The sequence below is a fragment of the Nicotiana attenuata genome, chromosome 9 (assembly GCF_001879085.1).
Source record: "Nicotiana attenuata strain UT chromosome 9, NIATTr2, whole genome shotgun sequence".
NCBI classification, from domain to species: Eukaryota; Viridiplantae; Streptophyta; class Magnoliopsida; order Solanales; family Solanaceae; genus Nicotiana; species Nicotiana attenuata.
The window spans coordinates 29,954,893-29,979,138 of NC_031997.1; the positions used below are offsets into that span (position 1 = coordinate 29,954,893).

The following is a 24,246-nucleotide window of genomic DNA, read 5'->3' on the forward strand; positions in this document are numbered from 1 at the left end:
CTTCAAGGACGTGTTCTTCAGTTAATTGAATTGAATCTTCAGAAGTACCTTGTTGATTTGCTTTGCTATTGTCAGAAGTATTCTCACGATTTCTCTCTATAGAAATAGACTTGAGGTGTAGCAAAAGGTCTTCTTTTATAGGTGCAAGGTTGGCCGAAATTCTTTTTCAATTAATATTCCAAAACCTAAAATATTTCGGTTAAGGAAATCCTTTCCCGTTTAGGTTTGGTTTCCTTATTTGACTCCAACTTGCATCCTTCTTGCTTCCCACGAGTATTTTCCATATATGCATATTCCTTTTATCACACGCAGTCCTTCAAAAGCGTATTCTTTCTTGGACACGGACATGATCTTGTAGGAATCCCTACTCGCATGGGAAAGCTGGTTTTCCGCGTCTGACTTGGCGACTTCAGCTAGCCTGCTCTAAACCTGGTTTTTTTCATGTTCAACATTCTGACTCTATCACATCTTCACAACAGACTTGCATACGCCAGACTAGACCCTGAAACCTAGTTCTTACCACAGTTTGTTAATAATTAAAATGCAATACATTCTCAGCTCAACATAGCAAAATGATCAAGTCCATCCGTCAGCGTTACCCAAATCCTTTCGTAAAGGCTGCCATCGTATGAATAAAAAACTAGGATTACTCGGTTTATTTGTTTTCTTTGGTTTTATTTGTTAGTAATCGGTATTCGAAAATATATTCAAAAATAAAAATGCTATAAAAGCAGAAATGCAGAAGAACAGAATTATTCCGAGCCCACTGAATTCATAGTGTTTCCTTGAGGAACTTAATCCTCTCCTAATATCCGAGGTTGTAGATTATTTCCTCCCAGAATAGAACGGATTACCCTCACTGTTGTAGCGGTACTTCAAACCCCAGTGACAATGAATGCAAAGAACAGTAGTAGATCACACTTACTGCTTTCTTTTTCTTTTAAAACAATGCAGAAAGAAGAAGGAGAAATGAGAATTTTCGTAAGGAAAATCTGAGGGAGGGTTCACGTATTTATAGCAAAAAAACATTGGGTTATACTAAAGAGTTACCACTCTTCATGTAAGGTTGCAACTCAAAATGGTTGTTTCGTAAAACGACCATTTCTGCAAACCACCAAATTCAATTATAACGAAAAAATTAAAATGGAGGAAAATTGAATTACCGTTATAAAAACTCTCTAATTTGGATTAATTAATATTGAGTTAATATTAACAAATAAATTTGGTCCAAAAAATTAATCAATCAAATCATTTGACCGAATCCAAATCCGAAGCCGGCGAGCGACGACGACGGCACGAGGCTTGCCTTCTTCTAAACTCTTAAGAGCTAGAAGAAGTGCAATTGTTTATATACCCATCAAAACTATTTTCCTCCTCCAATATGGGATAATGTCCCTTTGTCAAAGAGGAAAATTCAAAAAATTTTATTTTCCCTCCATTTCCCATTCACTCTATTTTAAGCTCTAACAAGCCTAAAACCCGACATTATTAGATGTGATGGTTTGAATATTACTTACTTTCGAAGAATCATTCTTGGTTTACGTATATCTTTGCGCCAAATCCAGTGCCATTCCAGGCTAGCTAAGTGGTAAAAAGAGAAAGGTTTGATAACTCAGTAAGATTAAAATAGACCAGATTTACTTATATACTGAAAATGTATTTTTTTTGTAATGCTAATGAATTTTAATGAATATGTTATAGTAGATGACATATTATTTCATATTACTAATTGTTTACCCTTAAATCGGATAACAATTAAATTTGTACGCGATCTTAAGGATACGTGGATTGATTCAACACAAATAATCAAGAATATTAGATAAACGAGTTAAAGACAAAATGAACTATCAAATCAGTTGTGATGTTATGGCCTAGCCCAAGCCTAGGTTGAATAGTAGTTTCGCCCCCGATCGGACCCTTGGTTCGAGCCCGGTTATGAACAAAGAACAGAACAATTAAATAAGAACTTTTGCAGTAGCTAGAAAGCAGAAAATGAATTTGTATTGCTTTGATTCTTGTGTTACAATGTGTGTTGCAAAAGAAAAACTTCCTTTTATATAGTAGGAAAGTTTCATCTCTAGTAAAAGTCTAAAAAAGGTAAAATCTTCCTTTCTCGTTAATTATTAATCCGTAACCGACATCGGCCGAGATCTGTGCCGTGATATCCGGTTAGGTACAGATATCACGACCCTCTATCCGTCGTGCGTAACCATTTGCCATATTTCCCGAGGTCTTAGAGCTCGTTTTGGGTTCGGAGAGCGTTGCTTTATCAGGCTCGATGATGAACACATCGTTCAGCTTTCATGGATCTCGATACGAAGGGCTCCCAACCTCGATTTTAACCTCATGCGGCCGTGCCCTTCTTCCGTCTTCTTCACCTTTAAATCTGGGTATGCCTTATCCCCAATTTTACCCGTATACAGATAGTCCCCTCGTTTTTCGAAGAGTAGGTTTGCCGAAACGATGGAAAATGATAAATGAAACCCGGTTCCTTCCTTCGTATGTCACCAACTGGATGCCTTTGAATGTTAAACGTCGCACATTGATTATTTTTCTCTATAAAAGCTTCAATCTTTTTCATTTCTTTCACTTTCCGACTCTAGATATTATCCCCGAACTTTCAAACGGTTTTCAACTTCTCTAAGTCTTCATACCTTGTTCTTTGAGCCTTAATATCTTCATCTTCATCCCTCATACGTTTTCTCCGGACCTTTAACCCAGACCTTCATACGTTCATAACATCTTCAAATCTTCTTATTTTTCTTCAAACCTTCATACTCTTCTTCAGACCTTCATATTTCACAAATTGCAATGCAAAAACCTCCAAGTCAGTGCCTTAGCAGGTTGCTCCTTCATCTTCCCAACCGCACGCAGATGCCGAGGTGGTCATTCCCGAAGTAGCTCAGGAGCCTCCCACGAAGAGCTTCATACCCGGGGATGCTCTATCAGGAATGATTTCAAGGTTGAGAAGGCCTCTAGCCAACAAGACCGAGATGAGGGAGCATGGAGATACATATGCTCCGTCACTGAAGAGACCCTACCCATAGTCCGAGCGGACAGTAAATGGGAGGGTAAGGACGTGGTTGTTCCCGGGACCAATGATGATGTCATTACTCACGTGAAGGCGTATCTAAGTGTTTACACTTACCCCTTCATGCTCGCCCCGGTGGACCCCATAGTCTTTGCTTTCTAAAAAAAGGTATGAGGTGTGCCTCGGGAAAATCCACTCGTCCTTCTGCAGGATCGTGATCCTCTTACGCCATTTCACGAACAACATCGAAGCCCCTCGGTTCACCCTCGACCATATACTCCACCTATACAGTCCCTGAATCTTCCGAGGCGGACTGATCAAGCTCGTTCACAGAGCAAGCAAGGCTCCTTTCTCGAGCATCGACGAGGACCGAGACCGAGGTTGGTAGGGGAGGTTCGTTCGGGTGAAAATCGAAGACCTGATCCCTTATGAGTTCCTGTCATTCCCTGAGGAGTGGAACGTATCCCGTAAGTATTTTATTTCTCGAGTAATCCTTTCTTTTTTTATTCTTTCTCTCATTGCCTATGCTTGCGGTCGTGTAGCAGTTGCCCAAGTTCCTGATGCGATCCCCCGATTCAAGGAGTGGATTGAAGGGATTTGCAAGCAGATGCCGTACTCTGAGCGCGCATGGCATAAGCTTTCGAAGGGCAAATGAGAGGCCCGTTCTCATGGTGAGGTTCTTCCTTGAATAATTATCACCATGCACTTAACTTACATATTGCTAACCTTTTCTCTTTTCTTACAGGTTTGCCAAGACCACCGAACTTAGGCCGTTGGATGAGGATGAGGATCTGTCCTCGCTTGCCAAGCCCTCCATTTCGGAGCAACCCGGGTTTGGCACGAAGGAGGAGAAGAAGAGAAAGTCCTCGGGTTCCCAGGACGTCGTGGCGAAGACGAAGAAAAGGGAGGCCATTCGGGTGCGGAGGCCCAAAAAGAGCACCAAGTCCAGGGTACCAGACCCTGATGCTCTCTACCGGCTCAGGGTCGAGCCCGAAGATGACGACCTTTTCGTCGCTCATAGGTCGACCCTTAATGAGGGCGAGTAGGCGACGACCGAGAAAAGGGATCATGAGGTTGATCCCCCTCTAACTCGGGAACAGAGGGAGAGACGGAGGTTGTGGCCTCCCAGGAAGCCGCCCCTTCTTCGAAGGAGGCAACCGATGTTATTGACCCCGCGGAGACGCCCTCCTATATCGAGTCTATGCTCGAAGAGGCCCAAGCCGACAAAGAGAACTCAAGCGAAGGAGCACAGGGCCCGGACGATGCCCTCAACACGTTTATCGATGGCATGGATATGGCTGCACTGGAAGATTTTTTCGGGCTTGGTCACCTGGAGGTCCCGAAGAAGGATGTGCCCTGAGGAGCCGGCGGTCCGAGTACGAGCCCAGAATAGTGAAGCAATTTCCTGCTCCGAGCGTGGACCCCGAGCGCAAGAGAATGGTCATTCTTACAATCGCGGAGGATGCCCGGGTCCTGTCCGCTTTGGTGGGCATAGCTTGCTACCTCTGATGCCTAGTGACCGAGGAGGACAAGGCAAAGATGAACGAGGTGGGCACGTCGAGCCTCTTCAACGAGGCACAACAAGCGCTGAACCGGGTAAGGCATCAACCCCTTTGTACCCCCTTGTGAATCTCACTTTGGTTTTTGATATCTTCTGCTAACTTCATTGTTTTTTAGGCTTCAATGCTTCACCATGAAAGCTTCCTTTGGTACCGCTTGGAGATTAGCCAGCTCGAGTTCGAGCTCAAAGAGCAGGTCCAAAAGAAAGACATGTATAGGTCTCTTAGTGAGCTGCGGGACGAGGCCCTTAAAGACATTCCAATTCTCCAGGACGAGCCGGAAAAAGCTCAGAAGGAGGCCTCGACCCTGAAACGAGAACACGCCAACCTAGTTGTGAAGGTAAAGATCTTTGAGGCTAAAAACGAGCAGCTAGTCGTGGTGACTAACAACACAACTTCGCAGGTCCAACATAAGATAGACCTGATCGACCAACTGCGGGCTGAGATGGATGAGGTCAGGGCCACAACTGAAGTGTGGAAGGGTAGGATGGACCTGTTGGCTTTGGAGAAGGAGGCTACGAAGGCGAAGCTAGCATTGTCCTTTGTCTCGGCTGAATGGCAATCTCCGGGCACAGCTGAGCTCGGCCATCACGGAGCAGGATGCTGTCGGACAAGAGTATGCTGCACTGAGGTCCAAATTAGATGCGACCTCTGCTGATGCCTAGGAAATGGTGGCCTAGTATAAGGCCAATGTAGAGGCAGCCAAGACCCGCTTAAAGACAAAGACTAAGTACATAAAGCGGCGGTCCCGGAGAGAGACCCTAGATCCACGCCCGAGGTTTTGACCTATCGGCCGAGATTGAAGAAGCTAGGAGGCTTGAGGCTGAGGCAAAGGAGATCTACGAGCCTGAGGGTCCCAAAGGCTCCAAGGCTTCCGAGGGCTCCGACATTTCTGGCGACGAGTTGGGCCCCGGTGAAGACCAGGCGTAGATGCCTTAGTATTTATTTAGTTTTTCTGTATATATTTTTTTAGTTTATTTTTAGTCCGTTCAATTGGGCCTTTGTAAATATATTTTGCAGTATATAAAGTTTTCCCTTTCTGGCAATACCGTGTCTTTACCTTTTTAGCATCTTCTTGCAATTTCTATTTGCGTATTGTTTTTGATGACTTAGCATAAAATCCGACTTCGATGCCACTTTGGTTTACTTGTGGCTTCGAACCCTCAGTGAAACCGAAGGTTTTTAAGATACTTAAGTGCATTTAGACGATGTTTTTGCCGAGGGTAACTATTTAGTAGGTTTCGGATTTTTGTAAGGGCCTTACTTTTTGGTTACAGACTTCGGATGTCTCCGAGCTATTTTTTTGGAGGCCGTAGACTTTTATATTTGGGCACCGCCAAATAGGTTTGGTGCCTCCGGTATTCGGTATCCCGGGTCGTCCGAATTTTCGTCAGGTGATAGTCCCCGAGTAGGGGTAGCCCGTGGGCTCGACAGTCCCCGAGTAGGGGCAACCCGTGGGCTTTAGGATCCAGGATCGGAGAAGCAAAAATGTGCAGTAACAAAGTGTAAGGGAAGGTAGAAAATTCCTTTCATTGCTTAGTATGCAAGGTACAAGATCAAAGGTGCACAAAAACTTGTGTCGTGGCTAGAGTGGACTATGTGGGCACGGTTCATTTGGCCCTTACAATGAATCCTAACCACCAATCCTTAGCTTTAAGCACATAAAATTTTCTTTTTCCCTCACTAAGGATCTTAATCCGAGGGCAATGGACTCAGTATTCGAGGTCGAACTCGTGAGGGCTCGGATACTGTTGACCTGAGGCAAACGATTATTGACTCTAATTTGAAACCGGTCTTTAAATCTAAGGTAGCACGTTTTACTGTTGCCTCGTTAAAAACCTTGCTGGAAAACCCACTTCGAGACAAAACCGGTTCAAGAGAAAAATAGTACAACACATGCTTTCAGACCTAATAGCCACATCCGTCCTTGGATGGTTACCTACATACGTTAGTCCGATTATAACATGATTAAAAAGTAACTGAGTTTGTACCTTAGCTGTAGTACCGCTTTAGGTGTGTCACGTTCCAGTTGTTTGGTAGTTGCGCGCCATTTCCCACTTCGATTATATATGAGCCTTTGTCGGTTATTCCGACGAATCGATATGGTCCTTCCCAATTGGGGCCCAGTTTTCCTTCGTTCGGGTTCCTGGTGTGTAGTGTTACTTTTCTCAACACCAAGTCCCCGACTTGAAAGTGTTGGAGGCTGGCTCTTCGAGTGTAATACCTTTCTATTCGCTGCTTCTAGGTGGCCAACTAGAGCGGGGCGGCCTCCTGCCTTTCATTCTATTGTTCCAGGCTCGTGATCACGGCCTCGTCGTTTGGCTCTCCGGTCGCGTACTGGAACCTGAGGCTTGGTTCTCATACCTCGACTAGTATTAAGGCTTTGGCTCCGTAGACCATAGAAAACGAGGTGGCCCCTATGCTCGATTTCGAAGTCGTACGGTATGCCCACATGACTTTGGGCATCATCTCCTTCCATTTCCCTTTCGAACCGGTAAACCTCTTTTTTCAGGTTTTGAAGTATAGTCTTATTCGTTGATTTCGCCTTCCCATTCCCACTAGGGTGATAAGGCATTGATAGTATCTTCTTGATCTTGTGATCTTCGAAAAACTTACTCACATTGCTATCAAATAATTGTTTTCTGTTATCACAAACGATCTCGGCCGGTATCGCAAATCGGCATATTATGTGATCCCAGATGAAGTCAATAACTTCTTTCTCCCGGACCTTTTCGAATGCTTGAGCATCAACCCACTTTAAAAAATAATCGGTCATGAATAGTATGAATTGAGCTTTACCGGGTGACCATGGCAAGGGATCGACGATGTCTATTCCCCACTTTATAAACGGCCACGGGGACAGGATCGAGTGGAGAATTTCTCCCCGTTGATGGATCATCGGGGCGTGTCTTTGGCAATCGTCGCATTTCCGTATGAAGTCCTTTGCATCCTTCTCTATTTCGGTCCAGTAGTAGCCGTCCCAAATTAGTTTCTGAACAAAAGATTCTGCCGCCGAATGGTTCCCGCAAGTGCCTTCATGAACTTCTCTCATGGCATATTCGGTCTCCCCCGGTCCCAAGCATCTGGCTAGCGGGGCGTCGAAGGTCCTCTTGAACAATGCCCCTTCGACCAAGCTAAATCTGTCAGCCTTGGTGCGCAGGACTCTCGATTCTTTAGGATCCGAAGGCAGTTTTCTTCTCTTCAAGTAGTCTGTGTATTTGTTCCTCCAATCCCAATTTAAACTCGTTGAGTTTGCTTCAGCATGGCCTTCTTCTATCGCCGAGTTTATTAGCTGCACTATTGGTCCCGAACTGAATTCATCGGAATCGACCGACGACCCCAAGTTAGCCAATGCATCTGCCTCGCTGTTATGATCTCGGGGTACATGCTGCAGGGTCCATTCCCTGAATTAGTGTAGGGTTACCTGTAATTTATCCAAGTATCTTTGCGTCCGTTCTTCTTTTACTTCGAATGTTCTGTTAACTTGATTTACCACAAGGAGGGAGTCGCACTTAGCTTCGATCACCTCGGCCCCAAGGCTTTTAGCCAATTCTAGACCTGCAATCATGGCCTCATACTCGACGTCCTTGTTAGTTAATTTCACATAGATTGCCTAATTATGTTTCCCGTAGGTGGTTTCAGTATGATACCAAGACCGAAACCTTTCGCGTTCGATGCACCAACCGTGAAAAGGGTCCAGATTCCCAAAGTGGTCCGCGAGGTTAACAGTAATCCCCTTTCGACTTTGGGTATTAAGGCCGGCATAAAGTTGGCCACGAAGTCTGCCAAAATCTGAGATTTTATGGCGGTCGGGGTCGATATTCGATATATACCCGCTAATTTAGACGGTCCATTTGGCCAATCGGCCCGAGAGCTCGGACTTGTGCATGATATTCCTTAGCGGGTAAGAGGTCACGACACATATGGGTGGCATTGATAGTACGGCTTTAGCTTCCTGAAGGCGCTTAGCAAAGCGAGCGCCAATTTTTCCAGGTAAGGATACCTTGATTCGGCCTCTCCCAGAGTTCTACTGACATAGTAAATAGGAAATTGCATACCTTTTTCCTCCCAGACTAAGACTCCACTTACCGCTACCTCGGAAACCGCCAAGTAAAGGTATAGTTGTTCATCCGCCTTCGGAGTGTGCAGTAGGGGGGACTCAATATGTATTGTTTGAGTTCCTCTAAAGCTTGTTGGTAATCCGGGGTCCAGGAAAAGTTCTTCTTCTTCTTTAATAGTGAGAAAAATTAATGGCTCTTCTCCGAGGACCTTGAGATGAACCGGCCCAGGGCGGCTATACGCCCGGTCAGTCTTTGAATAGTCTTGACGTTGTTCACCATGGTGATGTCCTCTATGGACTTGATTTTGTCAGGGTTGATCTCGATCCCCCAATTGGATACCATGAACCCGAGGAATTTTCCCGATCCGACCGCGAATGCGCACTTCTCCGGGTTCAGCTTCATATTGTATTTCTTTAGTATCTTGAAGGTCTCCTGCAAATGTTTTAAATGGCCCTCTGCTCGCAGGGACTTGACCAACATATCGTCAATATAATTTTCCATTAATTTTCCTATTTGTTCTTCGAATATCCGATTTACTAGGCGATGATAGGTGGCACCAGCGTTCTTTAATCCAAACGACATTACATTGTAACAGTAGGTGCCAAAATTTAGTGATGAAAGAAGTCTTTTCTTGATCATCCGGGTCCATCCGAATTTGATTGTACCCGGAATAGGCATCGAGGAAGCTGAGTATCTCATGCCCAGCCATCGCGTCGATCATCCATTCGATGTTAGGCAAAGGGATATAATCCTTGGAATGCTTTATTTAGATCTTTGTAATCTACACATATTCTTAGCTTATTCCCTTTTTAGGCACTACCACTACGTTAGCTAACCAGTCTGGGTATTTAACTTCCTGGATGTATCCTATTTTAAGGAGTTTGGATACCTCGTCCTTGATGAGCGCATGCTTGATCTCGGACTGTGGCCTCCTCTTCTGCTTAACTGGATGTAACTTCGGGTCCAAGCTTAACTTATGAATGGTTACCTCCGGTCGGATCCCTGACAAGTCAAGATGGGACCAAGCGAAACAATCTATGTTAGCTTTAAGAAAATCAATGAGTTTTTTCTTGAGCTCGGAGGTTAACCTCATGCCCAGGTATACCTTTCGATCCGGTAGGTGTTCGATTAATATGACTTGCTCCAACTCTTCAACCGTCGATTTGGTGGCGCCGGTGTCATCAATAGAACTGAACAATCTCAAGACTCCGTAATCATCCTCCTCGTCTACTCCTCGTTCCTCCGGTTCAACTGAGACCGACATCTGTGATTGCTATTCAATTTCTTCCTTTCTGGTCGGCTCCGTGTTCCTTGATGTCGAAACTGCAAGCACCGGGAATACCTCGTCGGCTGCGAATATCTCCTTTGTAGCCGGCTTCTCTCCGTAGAGAGTCTTGACTCCTCTCGGTGTAGGGAATTTGAGCGCCTGGTGTAAGGTCGAGGGTATCGCCCTCATGTTATGAACCCACGGCCTTCCGAATAGAGCATTATACCTCATGTCCCCTTCGATCACATAAAACTTTGTTTCTTGGACTGTCCTAGGGGTGCTCACCGGCAGGGTTATCTCCCTTTTAGTGGTTTCGCATACCATGTTAAACCTGTTCAGCACCCGAACTACTGGCACTATTTGGTCCTTTGACCCTAATTAATCTACGATCCTCGATCTGATGATGTTGGTCGAGCTACCTGGATCAATAAACACACGTTTAACTCGAGATTTATTGATAAGTACGGATATTACCAGCATATCATTATGATGCCGTCGGCACCCTCGTCGCTGAACGAAATGGTTCCCTCTGGGACATAATCTCGATTGCGTTTTTCCCTTGTGATAGATACTTTAGTGCGCTTTATCATTGGACCTTGGGGGACATCAACCCCTCCAATAATCATGTTGATGACATGCTGAGGCTTCTCTTGTTCGACCTGTTTGTTGGCGTCCCTGTTCCTGAAGTGGTTTTTGGCTCGATCACTCAGAAATTCTCGGAGGTGTTCATTGTTGAACAACCGGGCAACTTCTTCTCTCAATTGTCGGCAATCCTCGGCCCTGTGACCATGAGTACCGTGATACTTACACATCAAGTTAGGATCTCTTTGGGTAGGGTCAAACTGCTATGGTCGAGGCCACTTGGTCTCTTTGATACGCCCGATGGCTGACACGATGTTGGCGGCATCAACGTTGAAGTTATACTTTGATAATCTCGGTGCTTCCCTACGCCCGAGCGGCCTGTCGAAACCATTTTTGTTCAGCAGACCTCGGCTACTGGGTCTCCGATCGCTTCTTTTCTCGTTCCTTGTGGGGTGACACCCGGACCTATTTCCCATTCGGCCCGCACTGTATGGTTGGTACCGATCCTGAACCAGTCTTGGATAATGATCAACGGTTCTCTTAGACCTGTCATCGATCCTGATATGGTAAACAGACCCATAACGAGCTCCGAGTTGGTGGTCCTCGACCCTTATCTTTGACTGGTACCTGTTGTGGACGTCGGCTCAGGTCACCGCCGAGCACTCTACCAAATTTTGTTTTAGCTATTAAGAGGCCAAGGAACTTCGGAGGTTAAGCCCCTTAGTGAATGCTTGGATGGCCCAGTCATCTACAACTGGAGGCAGGTCTATCCGTTCCATCTGGAACCTTGACATAAACTCTCTAAGCATCTCGTTGTCTTTTTATTTAACCTTAAAAAGGTCTGACTTTCTGGTCTCGACCTTGATGGCCCCGGCATGGGCTTTTACGAAAGCATCTGTAAGCATAGCAAAAGAGTCAATAGAATTTGGGGGTAAGTTGTGATACCATATCATTGCTCCTTTAGACAAAGTCTCCCTATGCTTCTTCAGTAACACTGACTCGATTTCATCGTCTTCCAAGTCGTTCCCTTGATTGCGCATGTATAGGAGGTCACATGCTCGTTTGGATCCGTGGTTCTGTTATACTTGGGAATATTAGGCATACAAAACCTCTTCGGGATTGGCTTCGGTGCCACGCTCGGAGGAAAAGGCTTCTGGATGAATTTCTTGAAATCCGATCCCTTCAATATTGGGTGTGCTCCCGGGATTTGGTCGACCCTAGAATTGTAGGTTTCCAACTTTTTGTCATTAGCCTCAATTTCTTCTCACTTAACTCCACCTGCTTCGTTAATGCTTCAAGCATTTTCATTATCTCGGGGTTGACCCCGGGCTCGACTTCACCCGATCTTTCGGTGATTTGTTCGTTTCTTCGGGTGCTTTCCCGGGGTTGTTCGGGCTCGACCCTGCTGGGGACATGCCCTTGATTCTATAACTACGCTATTGTCGCTTGTTGAGCCTGCAACATTTCGAAGATTAGCCGTAGGCTTACCCCATCACTTTCGCCTTCGGGTGCTTGTCGAGCTGTTGGTCGGGGTCCCCCGCGAACACTATTTTCGGGATCAGTTGGCATATTAACATCGATGGTCACCTGCGAGTTAGCATCAACCGGATCGGCGATTGGGATACCGTTGGGATCAGTAGGGGGCACCTTATTGCTAGGCACCAAATTGTTATTTTCACTATGATGGCCAGACACAGCGTCAACGTTCAAGTGGGCAGACTGAGAGTTCGACATTTTTGGGCTAACCTGAAATTCAGACTTTTAAAGAACAAGCATAGGTGTGTTATGGAGATTCATGTCAAATCACCACTATTTTCCTTAACGGTGGGCACGAAACTGTTTACCCTTAAATCTGATAACAATTAAATTTGTACGCGGTTATAAAGATACGTGGATTGATTCAATACAAATAATCAAGAATATTAGATAAACGAGTTAAAGACAAAATGAACTATCAAACCAATTGTGGTGTTATGGCCTAGCCCGAACCTAGGTTGAACAGTAGTTTCGCCCCCGATCGGACCCTTGGTTTGAGTCCGGTTATGAACAAAGAATAGAACAATTAAATAAGAAATTTTATAGTAGCTAGAAAGCAGAAATGAATTTGTATTGCTTTGATTCTTGTGTTACAAAAGAAAAACTTCCCCTTTATATAGTAGGAGAGTTTTATCCCTAGTACAAGTCTAAAAAAGATAAAAATCTTCCTTTCTCATTAATTACTGATCCGTAACCGACATCGAGTGAGATCTGCGTCGTGATATCCGATTAGGTACGGATATTACGGCCCTCTATCCGTCGTGCGTAACTGTTTGCCATATTTCCGAGGTCTTAGAGCTCGTTCTGGATCCGGGGAGCATTGCTGTATCACGCTCGATGATGAACAACACATCGTTCACCTTTAATGGATCTCGATACGAAGGGCTCCCAGCCTCGATTTCAACCTCGTGCGTCCGTGCCCTTCTTTCGTCTTCTTCACCGGAAATCGGGGGTATGCATTATCCCCGATTTTACCCGTATACATTAATATCACTGATACTTATCTTTTAAGCAATCATAATATCACTTATTATGATAAGTTGGTAAGAAACCATAATATCACTTATGCATACAACTCATCTTTATATAGTAATTCGTACACTGACATATACTTCTTCTGTCCTAATTTATGTGACACTATTTAAAGTTTTTAACTTTTTTAGTTTTGATTGTATATTTGAACATAGAATCTTCTAGTTTTTTGAAATAAAATTTATATACTCCATTTAAAATCTACATAAAAGGAATTATAAGTCAAAATAATTAATAATTCAAAATATTTGAAAGGCATACGAAAAAATTATGGTAAAAAAATAATTCGTTTGACTCTCTAAATTCGGACACCATCAAAACATAATGTGTAACTAATTATGTTATTTAAGTATAACTAACTAAATCTTCCCTGCAACTCACGTCCTTCAATATTTCTCATCACGTGTTCATGCATAAAGTGGTACTGTGGCATTAGAAAACGATCACGCCACTCCAAGTATAACAAACTCGTCAGAAGGAAAACCAAGAGATGAAGACAGAATCACCACCTGTACTCTTTTCTTATAGTAGCAAGTATAATAGTACCAGTTATTCTGATTTATTTTGTTATTTTAAATTATATCTGCAGCATAAAATAGTGCTATTTTCGTTTGCTATAGGTCATTTACCTTTCTCTCCCGTTTAGTAACATTTTTAACTTATTTTACTCAATGCTGAATCTTAATTTATAAAAAAAAACATAATTATATGAAAAAAGTTTTATTTATTACTGTTAGTGGATAAATGTTACGCTTTATTTGTATAATTAATTAGAGGAAATTTATACAGTGGAAAGTAACGGAAGATTCGAGTTGACCCGTTTGAATCTCCAAGTGTTGCGTGGGAATGGACTGTGACACAATATGGCAACTAATTAATATATCTAGTATGGTCATCTATACGTAATACGGAAAATGGTAATATAATAAAAAGTGCATTATTGAACGAGCAGCACACCCTAATATTGCTAATGATAAATACATTATTAAACCCCACCCATGCACACGATAGACTAAATCAAAGTAGAGTTACATCATCCAAATATTCATGGTCCCTTAATGAGAAATATCGGAACAAAGAACAAAAGCTAGACATGTAGAATAGAAATCAAATATCTGTATAAGGGCAAGTTTATATATATCTATATCTATATCTATATATATATATATATATATATACCTTAGGCGATTCGTCGGGAAATTTTACTAATATTTATTTATGGTTGAAATATCGAAACAAAAACTAGAACAAATTAAATAAAGTGACACTACTAGTAAAATAGTTAAGCAGCTGGATTAAATAAAGTTCGAAGGCGCACAACATCACTATTTGTTTTAGTATTTTTGTGCTTAAGATACACCAGCTGGATTTGAGCTATTGACCTTCTAGTTTTGAACAAAATCTTCCGTGAGTAGTTCGGCTATTTTTTTTTCTTTCTGTATTCTCGACGAGAAAATTTATAAAAATAATTTACGAAATCAAATGAATGATGAGTTTTTAATAGAATATTTGGTGCTTTATGTAAAAAAAAAAATTATTCTTATGAGTTTATTTTGAACGCATTTCAAAAAATGAAAATTTATAATATATGCTTGAGTTATTAATATGATTCAAATCATGTTCTTTTTTTTTGAGATTTATTTACTTATTCACGGTTTAAAATAATGACACCGTTTACGAAAAATATTGCATACGCCACTGTATATATATCGCAATAATATTTTACACGTTACTGTAATAAGCCTAAACACAGTTTAAATTAAATTTGAATAAAAATTACTAAAATAAACACTACTCCATGATTTAGGGAATTATTATACAACAACTTTAAAATTGAGATACAATTTAATTGATCCATAAACGGAATCGGGTCCGTTGTTTCCTCCCATGTCCTTTCTATCTTTTTCCACATATATCCACCGGGTCATTTGGGAAATTGATAAAATCATAATCAGCCTCAGACAATGATTAGAAAGAATAAACCAACCAAAAACCAACAATAATTCCTTTTCCAGTTCCCATTTTGTATCAAGAATTCCATTAATCATTATTCCAATCCAACTTCAGTTTCCTACTAATATTCTAATCATGTAAGGAATCTTTGTGCCAGGCTGCATGCCCTTCTTCCTTCTTCTTCTTGAATTGAAATTCCATATATTAATTTGTTCATTATTGTTTACTACTTTTATTTATGACCTTCCAATTCCGCCATTGTTATGAAAAAAGATTATGGCTCGAAAAATCCCTTCCACCTTTCTTTTCGTTGTCACTTCCCTTGTCTTCTTTGCTACCCTCTATCATCTTCAACTTCGTGATTCTATCTCCGCCGTCTCCTCCACCGTTGACGATGATGATCTCCGCCCTTCTTCTCCTCTCCTCTCCGTCGCCACCGACCCCCCACCCCCTCCCCCTTCCCCTTCCCCTCCCCCACCACTACCACAAATCACCATCACCATCTCCTCCAAAACCAATAACCTTGCACTCGAGGAAAACATCTCTATCTCATCCCCTCCTCATATATCTCCTGTCATTACTCCTTCAACAAATAATATTATCTCTTCTGTATCAATTCTAATGCCTGCTTGGGAAGTTTTCGTTATTGTCTCTCCTGATTTTACTCCTTTAATTTCCTCTCAAGAGGATCCTTATGTTTGTGTATTTGAAACCGGGGAGGTATCTCCGGCGATTCCCGCCGGAGAGCTCCGGTTTCCAGGTCGCACTTTATTCAAGTGCGAGTTTCCCAGGAGAGCACGTCGGAGATTGCCGTTTAAACAACCCATGCTGATGAAATCTTCACAAAAGAAGAATAATGTAACGCCGTTTAAACAGCCGGAACTGTTACGTTGGACGTTTCTTGTTTATGACTCTCTAACGACGGATGACGACGTCGTTTTGTTTGTTAAAGGGTTGAATAATCGCCAAGGAATTAACCGTGAACCCAACGAATTTAACTGTATTTTCGGTCGTGGCAATAATGTAATTAGAACCAACGTCACGAGTTCCATGCAAGAAGTTTTCCGTTGTAAACGGCCAGATCCAAATGTTTTGTCCTTTGAAGAGAGAATTACTGTCTCCCTTGAGATTGTACGTGCTGTTCCTGTGGTGGTACCTTCCGTGGCTTATTACACTCTGCCACGTAAGCTAGAAAGTAACGAGAAGACAGAAAGAGCTCGACTTTGTGCATGTACCATGGTGTACAACGTTGGCAAGTTTTTGAAAGAATGGGTTTTATATCATTCAAGAATCGGGGTTGAAAAATTCGTATTATACGATAATGCTAGTGATGATGATTTACCAAAAGTTGTTGATGAGCTTGTTCAAGAAGGCTATGATGTGAAAACATATTATTGGCTATGGCCTAAAACTCAAGAAGCTGGTTTTTCTCATAGTGCAATCTATGCTAAAGACTCTTGTTCTTGGATGATGTACATTGATGTGGATGAATTTGTGTATTCTCGACTATGGTCTAATTTATCTCGTCCATCAAAATCATTGTTACATTCTTTGTTACCAAATCCCAAGAATGTACAAGATAAGAAACAGGTCGCAGAAATTAGCATCCCATGTTACGAATTTGGACCTTCGAATAAGAAGTCCCATCCGATAATGGGAGTGACACAAGGATACAATTGTAGAAGAAAAATGGAGAATAGACACAAGTCTATAGTATTTTTGGATGCAGTTGATCACTCTTTGCTTAATGTGATTCATCATTTCATATTGAAGCAAGGGTACAAGGGAAAGAAAATGAGTGTACATGATATGGTGGTGAATCATTATAAATTCCAAGCTTGGCCTGAATTTAAGGCTAAGTTTAGAAGAAGGGTGTCAGCTTATGTTATTGATTGGACACAAGAATTAAATCCACATTCGAATGATAGAACTCCAGGACTAGGATTTAGTCCTGTTGAACCAAAAGGTTGGCCACAAAAGTTTTGCGAGGTATATGATAATGGGTTGAAAGATTTGACATGGAGATGGTTTGTAGTCAAGTCTCCAACTCCATCACGTTACCGTATGGCGTGGCAAAGATGACCAGTTGGAATCATTGTTGCTCGGGTCCTCCAAAAATGCATTATTTTTTAAGGATTTGGAATACACCTGGTGGAATATTTGGAGGATTCGAGCAATATGGGTTGGGATATACTACATGCACTTTGGCCTAAACCATTAAAGGAAAAGGTCAAGAGGATTTTGCTTTCGATCAGAATTATATTACTGTAGATTATGACATGCAGCAAACTGAATTTTTGCTACACTGATTGAGTCAATTGAGGATTGAAACATTAAACACAGAGGAAAGAATGTACCTGCAGCTCTGCTGCGATTTTGTTTGTTTTCTCTTTAGTTTCTTTATTACACCAGAAAAGTTGTTCTTTTGATTCATTTATGTATATAGACATGTTGATTGTTGTTTTGTTAGTTGCATGCAGCCTGTGGGATAGATAGGATAGACAGATTTCATCATTAAATTCTTTGTTTTATTTAGTGCTTATTCATTATTAATTATTGTTTTTGCTAATTATTCCTCCCCAAGAGCGCGGTTCGAATGTGCACGAAGTTTATGAAAGGGAAAAATATTTTGTAACTCGTAATTTTAAATATGCCATAAGATTCTATAGCTATAAAAATATATCATTAAAGGTAAGATGAGAAGTATAAAATTAATTATTTCTAAACATAGAAATATGAAATTCTTTTTGGGACGGCTATTGAGAAAATAGTGCCATGTGAAATAATGAAACATAAAGAGTATTAACATATGATTAATTAGATCGTGCTAGTTTCAGTTCATATATGCTGACAAAGGTATAACTTAAGGGGTTGGCTATGCGTATGCGTTGTCATATAATTCCTTTATTCTAGATCTATACCAATGCTAATTGACTCAAAGTATCAAATGGCACATTGATGTGTAATTATATTTATTGGGACATTAATGCGTCGATTTGCTTGTGATGCTGATACAAATATTTTTAATGGCTAGAAAACTGCTAATTAGGAAGCTCAGAAATATTGTACAATATCATGTGGATCTTGTGAAGAATAAGGCATCGATATTTCTTATCAAGATCAAAGAAGAACATGAATTATTGGAATATATTTATAAAATTCAAAAAATAAACTGGGTTAACTCTATACAATGATGAATTAAATATGACCTAAGAGAGCTTATCAAGCTTATCCTAATACATATTTAGGGTGACCAAATTTAGTAACTCTCTGGATATGATTTGATCGATTGCGGTAACGTACACTTGCATTATTCTAGTTTGTAGATGTGGCCAAGGTAAGAATTGAGGTTAACCTTATAAAGCCACTTCTAAAAAATACGGGAGTGGGGTGGGGTGGGGGGGGTGGGGGGGGGGGAATTGCCTATTTAAAAAATAAGTAGTTGACTAGTTTACCAATTAGTCGACTAGAAATAGAAATAGGATAATAGTAATGCAGAAATAAAGTGCAGGAATTAAAGACACCAGAATTTTATACTGGTTCGGATTCAATGTGAATCCTAGTCCAGACCCCTTGGGTTACAAGGGTGTTCTCTTTCAGTGATCGAAGTTTCTTGCGTACAGAATGGTTGATGTAGCTTTACACCAACAGAACAATCTCTATGTCACTTTTATATTCTTGATACAATGCCTCACCAGTGTTTATCTTTTTTTTCTTCTCTCACTAATCACACAGCAGATCTATAAGAACTATAATGCTTGTTTGGAGTAGAACAAAAGGAGTGAAAATGGTTAGTTCAAAGTATATTCGCTTCAAATCTGGAACGTATGTATACATACACTTTATGAGGCCTTCTTGACTCGTGAATCTAGAGAGATTGCAAACCCAAGGAAGTTGATCCTTGAAATGAATCATAGATTGATTCTTTCCAAAAATAAAGTTAGATTTCCGTTGATCTTCCTTGATTTGTGGTTTTGATGAGCTTCTTATCCGCTAGGCATATCTATTCGTTACTTGAGGCGTATCCGCTAGATCCCTTGATTTCTGACTTCAACTGTCTTCAGTGCCTTCTCTTTACGATCTAATTTCCCTTTGATTTTGAGACCTTCCAGTAATAGCTTCCATCAATCATTTATAGAATCACCGATTGATTCTTCTTTCGAATCTCCGCTGCTTCTTCCTTTTTCATCACTAATCATTGATTCCTTTCCTTGAGTTGCTGATTGTTTCCTTAATCTATTCTTGATTGGTATTGCTTCTTGATTGATTTTTTTATTCCTTGTGATTTGACGAGCACAAAATGCACACTTAAATATGCTTGCTAGTCGAATATAGTAAAATAAAATATCGTATCCACAGGGATTGGAGTTAAACAGTATTTTTATAGTTTATAGCTCGATTGCTATCCAAGATGATCAATAATCGAGAATTATGTGATTTAAACTAAAATTAACAAAGAATGTAACTTATTGACTAATGACAATCAACACAAGTATTAAACAAAGAAGGTTATCAATTGGGAGAAGATAGGATTGATAAGATAGGTACATGACAAATGTTTGGGATATAACTCTAGATAATTCACTTCTAATATTCAAGTGAATTTCTCGAACTCACCTGGTTATTAATTCAATTTTTTAGTAGAAACTCCTCTCTTGATTAAGTCTCAACCTCACAAGATGAACCATTTTTAAGTACGTGAAGATATGCAAGAATTCGTAGTGGATTGGTCTTTAGGAGAACCTCTCTCGATTTTACTCCTAACTAGGTTTAATCAACAATTAAACTAGCCTCTTCCGATTACTAAGAAGAATTAATGAATTCAACCAACAAGATAGAATGCAAAAAATTATGCCTCTCTTGATTACATGAACTAGTGAATGAAGATGCAACGATTAAAATATCCAAAACGATTCAATACATAAAACTAGAGTTAATTATCCCCAAACAAGTATCAAGACACCAAATCCATCAAATCCTAAAGAGAGCTACTCCATAGACATAGAGTAATTCATCACAAATATGTTTAAATCAAAGGAAAACATAAAACGATCCAAACTCTTGTCTTGAGTGAAGATTGAATGATGAAATCCTTGTGCTTTTGCTTCTCCACCTCCTCCTTAGCTTTCTTAGGTCTATGATGTATCAAAAAAGTCCTCAAAATAACGTTTTTACATGTATTTATACTAAGTAGGGTCGGGCCCAACCGAAAATACCTTTTCCTACACGAAATATTCCGGCTCTATAAAATTGCACAAGGCACCGAATGGGGCGACGCGCCAGGCGGGCAGCAGTGGGAAACTTCAAAGAGATAGCAAAATCAACAGGCATCAGATTTGGGCAGCCGCGGCGCGCCACGCGCCGCCCCACATGCTGCGGCTGTGGAGGTTTCTCAGAGTGAATCATTTTTGCTCGCGTTTTGATATCCAGGCTTGGTCCTTGACCCCGGAACGCGATCCCGGCTTAATTCCTTGGGCTTTTACTCAGACTTCAAAGCTCCAAATAGCTCTAATTCATTCCATAACATCTACATAGCTCGGAATCACTCTTACAAGGCATGAAACACGAAATTAGTGTAAAATACTAGCAATTAAAGCTGAAACTCAGTTGAAGTGCAATAATTTAGAGTGCAATAAGCGACTTAAACGCGAGATTATAGCCTACCATCATGATCCTACACCAAATGTGATATATTATTTTTTTATCATTGAAACTTATAGATAACAATCTCCCCATTTTTGATGATGACAAAAATAATGTATAAAAATAATAATATATAACCAACAGTTAACTTCCCTGTAGTCGACTCGCCCTCAATAGGTGCTACAGGTGCTTCAGTCGACTCCCCCTCAACAGGTGCTTCAGTCGACTCCCCTTCAACATTTCCAACAGTCTGTCCTGCAACGAACAAACTTCTTTCTCCCCCTTTTTTGACATCAATAAATATGGGGTATGCAAATATACTAATTACAGTCCAATATTATACATCCTAGGCAAATATTATAGGCATACAGAGTTTATCAAAACATCCAGCGACTGGTTTTCCAGTCCAAAGCAACAAAATAGCAAAATACAATTATTTGAAACTTCCACAATTAACGACGCAATAAATAAGTAAGTTGCAAATTGCCTCATTCAGGCGTTCAAAGCTGGCATTGGTTGAAACTGTCACCCCATCAATCCTGTCATGTACTTCCTTGAAAGCATTGAGTGCATTTTCTCCAAGTTTGAGAATTTTAACTCTCATCTTTGAAACACGGGCCCGGTCTCCTTGGAGATCGCATGGATGTCCCCAATAGTGGATTGAATTGCAGTAAGAAGGTCCTTGATGATGATTAACTTTTTGTCAATAGCATTCAGTTTCTCCATAAGATAAGGATCACTTACACTATGATGGGAAACAGAGGCTTTAATCTTGGAATCAGGTTGAACATTCTTGACTTCACCTTCCCGTTTCTTCACCCAGGAACCCTTAGCACACACATACCCCATGCTAGCAAAAGCCCTAGAGTTGTTGGATTTTGAAACAGAGACAAAAGGGTATTCTGAGATAAAGATGTTGTGGGCTTCCAAAATGTGGGTGATAGCCATACCATAGGGCAAACTGGTGGGATCATCAATACTCTCAATCATGAAATTTATGACCCATGAGGATAGTTTAACCTTCAGTTTGGTTACAAGAAGTAGACAAGAAAGGTATCTTATTGAGAGAAGGTCGAGAATGATCCAGTACGAGGAAGAAGAGTAGTTGCAAAAATATGGGCCAGAACTCGGGTCTCAAAACTAACATCACTGGGACATAACTGGTTAGGAAGGAAGTCAGATGGATACTCAGCAATACAGCGTTTTGCTAGATCTAAAGAGATTTCAAAGTCATCAGGCCAATTATTCTTGAAAAGCATAAAAAAACCAGAGCACTTACATTGAAAAATTGAGTCAAACATGGCACAATCAAGGACAATGCATTTTTCTAATACTAAGGATTCCAACTTATCAGGCTTGCTAGAGCGAAGATTAGCATAAAACATTCTCACTAAAGGTTCATAAACTTTGGAAGGGGGTACAGAGAGGAACTTAGACCATTCTTGAAAAACAAACAAATCTTTTACCTTGCAATTGAGGGCCTCCATATCGTCAAGGTCAACTATTCTGCCTTGAGCAATGGGCTTGTCTTTCAAAGCAACAAAGATATCCCTATTTGGGGTATCCCAGAAATTGAGGTCGGACTCAAGAGAACTCGAGAGGTCTACTTTGGATTTCTTGGGGGTAAAAGATTCAAAGGGGTCTTTCATATGTCTTTTTCCAAGGGCTTTTTCTCCTATTTGGTGAGAATGGTCTGATAATTCTGCCTGAGATAAGGCAAACTCTTCTGAGTGGTCAGACCCTAGGTCTACTTGCTCTAGGGGCTGAGAGGAGGGTTTTTCCTTAGAACGAGTACTTTTTCTAGTGGAGGCAGACGTGTTCTTGGAGTGTTTAGCCATGGAAAAATTTGAGAAAGATTTTGAAGAATTTTGAAGAGGGTTTCTTGAGTGATAGGAACAATGAAGTTAGAGAAGACTGGTTCAGAGGATTAAAAAGAACGAGATTTTGACACTTGAGTGCAGGAAAGGAAAGAGTGTCAGTGAAAGGTCATGATGATTGGTTTTCCTTTCTTGAAAGCTGCGACTGATGGGAAAAGAGAGGGAAAATGGAGGCGCTAAATTAATGCATACTTACATAAAAAAATTGAAACATTAGACATACAAGAATTAAAAACTAACACGTAGGTCCTAATTTTTATTATCAAGAGAAATAATACGAAGTAGTTCTCTTAGAGAACAAAATCTATATTCAAGTAAAGGCTTAGTAAAATGTCTGCTAATTGATCAGTGGTGCCAACAAATGACATTCTATCTCCCTTGATGACATGATCTCTAATGAGATGATGTTTGATGTCTATATGCTTAGCCATAGAATAATGCATACGATTTTTTGAAAGACATGTAGCACTAGAATTGTCACAAAATATTTGAATAGGTTTAAAAAATAATTCATAGTCACCCAGTTGATGAGACATCCATAGTAATTATGCACAACATTGTCCAATGGCAATATATTCTGCCTCTGTTGTGGATAATGCAACTGAGCCTTGTTCCTTACTGTTCCATATGTTCCACTAGTGCTTTTTCTGTCTTCTTTATCACATGCAAGATCAACATCTAAAAAACCTTCCAACTTAAAATTGTTAGAACGTGGATACCATAGTCCATAAGACATAGTTCCAATGAGATAACAAATTATTCTCTCTACTGCAGTCAGATGTGACTCCATAGGAGCTGATTGAAACCTGACACATTTACATAAACTAAACATAATATCTGTTCGACTGGCAGTTAAATAAAGCAAAGATCCAATCATTCCGCGATATTTAGTTACATCAACATGATTTTCCTTTTCATCCCTTCTCTAATGCAAACTGCGGGGGACAGTCCGCTAGCTCACAAGATTCCACTATTGTGGATCGGCTGGCTCGTAGGCTCTATAGACTCACTCTCTTCACAACGAGAGGAGTTTACTACACGTATGGCCTCCTTTAGCCTTGTCTTAAACGTTGGCTCCGTGGCCCAAAGTGCTCGTCTTTTTTTTCTCCCTGGAACTTTCGAGTCAGGACAGAAAGAGGCCAAGAGTGACTACTCGATAGAAAAGGGGCTGCATGTGAGAGGATCGATGTGGAGCAAAAGTGGGGTTAAAGCAGCCAACAGCATCCCCCTTTACTTAGTAGGGCTTGAAAGGCTAGACAATTTGGTTTCCTTTCCTGTCCAGTATTTTCAATCCAAGCCGAAATAGGAAAAGCCGCAAGCACCACTAGACCCGATCGTCGGTTGAACGTCAGTAGGGTCCGATATTCATTCCTTACTCAAATAGGAAGGTGGCAGTCTCAATCTAGCGGCGTGGTCCAGAACAAGCCTTTGCTGATCCATGGGGTTTTAGTTTTGGTTACAAGAAGTGCTTACAACACTTGTTGCTGGGCTTATAGGCGTGCCAATTGCTTTAGCACTGCTCATACCAAACTTTTGGATTAACTCCTCTGTATATTTTGTCTGGCACACAAACATTCCTTCTTCAAATTGTTGAATTTGTAGTCCAAGGAAAAAGGTAAGTTCTCCCATCATGCTCATTTCAAACTTATTTTGCATAAGATTAGAAAATTCCTTGCATAAAAGAGGGTTAGCACTTCCAAAAATA

The 24,246-nt window shown here is 41.0% G+C and overlaps 1 protein-coding gene across 1 annotated transcript; it reads left to right on the forward strand.

Annotated features, from left to right (window-relative positions):
- Nucleotides 14,914-17,490, forward strand: LOC109232776 (glycosyltransferase family 92 protein RCOM_0530710-like). The gene has a single exon (XM_019398505.1). It carries the CDS (start codon nucleotides 15,298-15,300, stop codon nucleotides 17,101-17,103), a length of 1,806 nt encoding a protein of 601 aa, XP_019254050.1. The 5' UTR covers nucleotides 14,914-15,297; the 3' UTR covers nucleotides 17,104-17,490.